This window comes from Notolepis coatsorum (assembly GCF_963971535.1).
Source record: "Notolepis coatsorum genome assembly, chromosome: 6".
Classification (NCBI taxonomy): Eukaryota; Metazoa; Chordata; class Actinopteri; order Aulopiformes; family Paralepididae; genus Notolepis; species Notolepis coatsorum.
Window position 1 is genome coordinate 92,204,447 of NC_140170.1, and position 5,615 is coordinate 92,210,061.

Sequence of the window (5,615 nt, forward strand, 5' to 3'; positions counted from 1 at the left end):
AAGTAATCGCGATCGCCCTTGGGGTCATTGAAATTATTCTTTTTGGATTACATTCTGGCTAAGGTAAGGACCCCCTACTGTATGTCTATTTTACCAAACGTGAAACATGTTTATGTAAGGATCACAGTGGCTTACTTTACCGGTCATAAACTAGACTTTTTCTAACAATCGGATTTTCTGGGTAAGACTACCACCCCCCCCCCCCGAGATGGGGATTAAGCGTGACATTGAAAGTGTTAACATATTTAATACATAATAATTTATTTGGGTTCCCCCCCATATTTTTTTGTCTATTTTTCATCTCTTAAAAATAAGAATAGAATAATTTAATTCCATGGCTTCTGTGCAGCCTTGTTTTATTCACTGTGTCCATGGAAACGGCGATGAATGCAGCCATATGGTATGGTTTCCTTATAAATAAAATATAGTCCCGTTTACTTTTCTTATAACCACATCACTGCATAACTCATAAATGTTCAGACAAGCTTAATTGTTGGTTATTATGATAGGCTACTCTGTATACACCCAATTCAAAGTTATTGCCACATTTTCCTTCAAACTAAATTTTTGGTTGCGGATGATTTGGTACAGTTATAAGGCACTTGGACAGAGCTGTTTTGCAGGCTGTGACGTACATGTGTAGAGGTAGCTCTGCGTGGCTTAAGACCTCAAGCAATCCTCTGTGTTATGTTTTATGACTGTCCTTTTGACTCAGCCACTGACTCAAAAACTAAAATAAACACAGTTTCAGACAGTTCCATCCATTCTGGCTGAGAGAAGCTGAGAGTGAGAGACCGTCTACACCGCCTGCCTCCAGGGTGACTGGGGTGGTATTAATAAGCCAGATTCCACAGCTGTTCTGTTTCCTTTTTAATTTTGACCTTCTCCACTCACTCCTATTAGGCTGGCCTGTGCGCCTACAAAAATGTGGGGGGGTGTGGGGGACGGGATGGTTCGTAGGGCGGGGGGATGGTGGTCATGAGATGGAAAGCCGGTACACACGATCCGATCCCTCTAGTCTTCAGGCTAGCCCCGCCAAGACAGAGCCATTTATCATCGGCACCGGAGCTGACCGAATCAAAGTGGTGGAGACCAAAAAAGGAATCATTAAAAGTTTAGTGCTCTCCCGGGAGGACATTTGCAGGCAGCGCCAATGCTGGACTATGCCTGAGAGACAGTGGTACAGGCCGTATCCCCCCGACACGCACAGGAAGGAATTCTCCAATATTTGCTGACTGGAGAAAATCTCTCTCTCTCTCTCTCTCTCTCTCTCTCTCTCTCTCTCTCTCTCTCTCTCTCTCTCTCTCTCTCTCTCTCTCTCTCTCTCCTCTCTCTCTCTCTCTCTCTCTCTCTCTCTCTCTCTCTCTCTCTCTCTCTCTCTCTCTCTCTCTCTCTATCTCTCTCCTCTCGCCTGGTGAAATTGGCAATATAACCCTCCAGAGATTTAACTGTCCTTGTCATATTACCATTTTTATTTGTGAAAATTAACTGACAGGGTTTAAGTATTTAATAGAGTGTCAAGTGATTGACCAGTAAATTGCACACAGTATGTACTGTCTACTGATTCCATACCCCCCCCCACCCCCTCATACAAGACATTTATCTCCATCTGTATATAAATGGTAAATTCATATTTTACTTTCCACACTCTTAAATTTTTTTTTATTATCTTCTTACATTTCTGTGGGCAGGTGCACAACGAGGGAGAATAGATCGTTATTAGGAGTGTAAAGATTAACAGGCAACCGGTTGTAATATTAAATGACCATACCCGTCTAATGTTGACATCTCGTCATTACCAGAGATTGTCCCTGTCTTTAACACTTTTTGCGTGCATTAGTGTAGAAACTCTATGTTTTGTTAGATATAAGCCTACCCCTTCACACTGCCATGATGTGAAGCGGGTTGAAAATATGCGCCATGAAATGTGAAAATCGCTAGGCCATAGATAATTTACGTTGTGAAAATCACTGTATTATTTATCTCTAGAAGAGTGTAGCAAAAATAAGACAAAAAACATTTTTTGTACAAGATACCAGGCAGAGTTGTATATCAAAGTAAAATAATGAAGAGTTGTGACCACTATCGTGTGTGAGGACGAGCAGCCCACCATCTCAATGACTGCCCTCCTTAATGCAAAACGGTAGACTAATATGTAGGCTGCCTATACGATTTAGTTGTTCTCTGGGCGGCTAAGTGGCGCAGTGGGCAAGGCGCTCGCCACTAACGGCGTTGCTACCAGCTTGGCTGGTCGTTCATACTAACACAATTGGCAGTGTTAGGGGTGGGAAAGCTGGTGGGTGGGGATTGGACGTTGTGGACAGCGACTCCTACAGGTCGGTTGGTGCGCCTGTACAGCAGAATCAGGAAGCATCAGGGGCAGCGTGAGCCTCCCACGTGTTACTCCTCACCACTGAAAGATCGCGCTGTACAGGTGAAAAGATGCGACAGCTGCCTCCTCGTGTACAGGAGGGAACACTGGATGCAAGGCTTGGTCCTCACTGCAGCCGACCAGTGGGAGGCATAGTCTAGCAATGTTCGAGGACAGGGAGGGGAGAATTAAAGGGAGAATTGACAAGGCGAAATTGGGATGGGAGAAAATAAGGAGAAAAAGTGGATAAAAAAAAAAGATTAGTTGTTCTCTGACATCAAGTTTAATCTAATCTAATATTTGAGTGATGTTTGAAAACAAAATCAGCTTTATAGAAAAGAATAGGTCCAAGCTTTGACACTTCCATCATGCCGTTGGAAACTAATCTTAAAAAAATTGTCACGTCTCTCCTACAAATTCAAATATTAAAGATTCCGTTTCTAAAGTCTATTATCTAACAAATTCCTCATACATACGAATAATAAATAGCATAAATATGAGCGGTATCCGCTCAAATAACATATTTCCCCGTGTCTGATTGCCAAACTGACACGACTATCATATCCATTGTCAAAAGATACCTATAGTCATACATTTCTTCTTTTTTCTTTGTAGTAGTGAAAATATTAGTAATGTTCTTTAACAGTGTGTGTGTGGAGAAAAGCGAAACATAAAGAAAAAGAAAAAAAAGCCTTGTGATTCAAGATTCCATTTAGTCTTTCCGCAAACACCTGCGAGTTACCAGTAACTGCATTTGTACTTGTCATACCATGACAACAACCCATGACAACTCACGACAACTTTTGAGCAGATAAATGATATCTATAAATCATATTCCTGGATTGGCGCGTCAGTGAAGGCGTGCTCCCAATGCAGGAACGGATAAATGGAACGGGGAGAGCGTGCTGAGGAGAGGGAGGAGAGGTGAAGTTCTAAGCTTCATTTTTATGTATACGTTGCAGCGGTTTGAGAAGAAACTCAGCCACACACACACACACACACACACACACACACACACACACACACACACACACACACACACACACACACACACACACACACACACACACACACACACACACACACACACACACAACAGTGGGGAGGGGCATAATATGCAGATGGCTGGAGCTGCTATGTCAATGAAAAAAATAGACCCCCCCCCCCCCCCCCCCCCCCCCCACCCCGATAATAAGAAGCATTTACTGTAATGGGTATAAAATGTATCTGTGTCCATCTCATTATCTGTGCTCTCCCAAATTCAGATTCAGATTCGAGCTGATCCCTAGTAGGTAGGTAGATAGACAGACCTGTGTGTCTATCTACAGTGAAGAACCTCTCTCCATCCAGCACACTGTACACCACCCTGGCGCTGCTGCCATATGTAGGGTCATCCGCATCTGACGCCGTCACCTTCATCACGGATGTTCCTGTTAAAATAGAGAGATAGGGAGATAGAGAGAGAGAGAGACAGACAGACAGACAGACAGACAGACAGACAGACAGACAGACAGACAGACAGACAGACAGACAGACAGACAGACAGACAGACAGACAGACAGACAGACAGACAGACAGACAGAGAGAGAGAGAGAGAGAGAGAGAGAGAGAGAGAGAGAGAGAGAGAGAGAGAGAGAGAGATAGATAGATAGAGAGAGAGAGAGAAAAAACATAATGTCAGAAGAGTGAGAGAGAGGGGTCATGTGTACGTCCACCCGAGGTGTTGCATAGGAGAAGACGGCAATTCGTTAAAACTCTCAGAAAATAATTTACGTTTACTTTCGTTTGCCTTGTGTATGAACAGTGGTGCGTTGGTCATGGGACGGGGTTGCACGCCGCTGCACCAGGTCTGTGAGCAGGAGCACGCAGGAGCATGCACATGCACAGATGTGCACGCACATGCACACAAGAATGCGCTGCCCTCGACTAATGCACCAACTCGCCAAGTACCCACCTGGCTACTTTGCATAACAATAGCTCAGGTCAGGTGTGTTCAAATACGTCCTCAGATACATTCACACAAAACTTGTGAATGAAATGTGTTACACTCCATCCCTAGAGGCAATTAGGCATTGTCTTTATTCTGTGCGCATGCGCGGGACTGACGTCCACAGTGCAACCAGCCAGGTATGAAATCACCAACGCACCACTGTGTATGGAAATGTCTCAAAAAGTCACTGTTTTACTCATAACCTGTCTCGAAATCAGCAAAATGCAGGCGACACACACTGAGGACAGCCCTCATTCGGCTGACTCATCCGATCCATTCTATAAGGCTAAATCTGCTGTGCTGACAGCTGCGAGAAAAAAGAAGCAGGTGATGTGGAGAAACGTGAGGATATACTTCTTCCAAGACTACGCCCAGGATGTACAGGAGATATGCAACTAATGCAAGTATGATGGAGTAAAGCATATTCTACAGAAACACAAGATTAAATATGCTGTGCGATACCTTCACATTGAACAAGCGGCAATGCAAATTCTCCAACCCAGGAGAAGTGAAAAATGCTCTCGGCTGCTTGGGATGAAGCTGAGGCTGGGAGAGGAACGTGCATTGACGGCAAGGACTGACACGGTTGCTGCTCGTGACCGTGAATGCCTGATGGAAGTTGGATTACAGCAATCAGTGTTCGAATTATGAGGGGGCCAATGGGGGCTCAGCCCCCATAGCTAGAGTCTGAGCCCCCATAGTCAAGACCCCCTGTGGGGGTCTCTCAAAAAATGTATATACTTTTTTTTTTTTTATGTACGAATTAGTATTATTTATGTTACCTAAATCAATTGTTAATAGATCATATTTTTCTTTTCAGTTTTTAAAAGAACTGAGTAATTAATGTTGTGGAATAGGCTGCATTTCATCTCCAAGCCGCTATGTGTCGCCCATGAGCGTCGCCCATAAGTTTAACGCTACTCCAACCTAGTGAAGAAGAAGCAGCAAGCAGCTGCTGTAAACAGAAGGCTGCCGGTCCGTGTCCTGCAACTGAAAACTTAAACACTAAACAGTACGCCACATGCCGCCAAAAAAAAGGCTCAACCCGCCGCAAGGCTGTACAAAGCTGGACAGCTTTGGTTTTATAAAAAGGCCAAAGACTGACGCTGTTAGTGCAGCAGCTAGCAGCGCTACTGTCGCGTGACAAGCAGTGTCTTAGCCCATTTCCTCGTCGAACAGCCTGCAAACGGCCTAACGCCTAGTTTATCACTGGTTAAGCTTGGCGACTCTTTCGCAGTTGGGTTAGAGTTTGAA

General features: G+C 44.3%; 1 protein-coding gene across 1 annotated transcript in view; it reads right to left on the reverse strand.

Moving 5' to 3' along the window:
- cdh22 (cadherin 22) overlaps positions 1 to 4,190 on the reverse strand; it is a gene marked incomplete at both ends in the record, with an annotated part of 232,963 nt that extends 228,773 nt beyond the window's left edge. The window contains 2 exons of the mRNA XM_084315683.1: positions 3,682 to 3,801; positions 4,151 to 4,190. Coding sequence (XP_084171809.1) covers positions 3,682 to 3,801; positions 4,151 to 4,190 — 160 coding nt within the window. The remainder of the gene's footprint in view (positions 1 to 3,681; positions 3,802 to 4,150) is intronic.
- Positions 4,191 to 5,615: the final 1,425 nt, after the last annotated feature.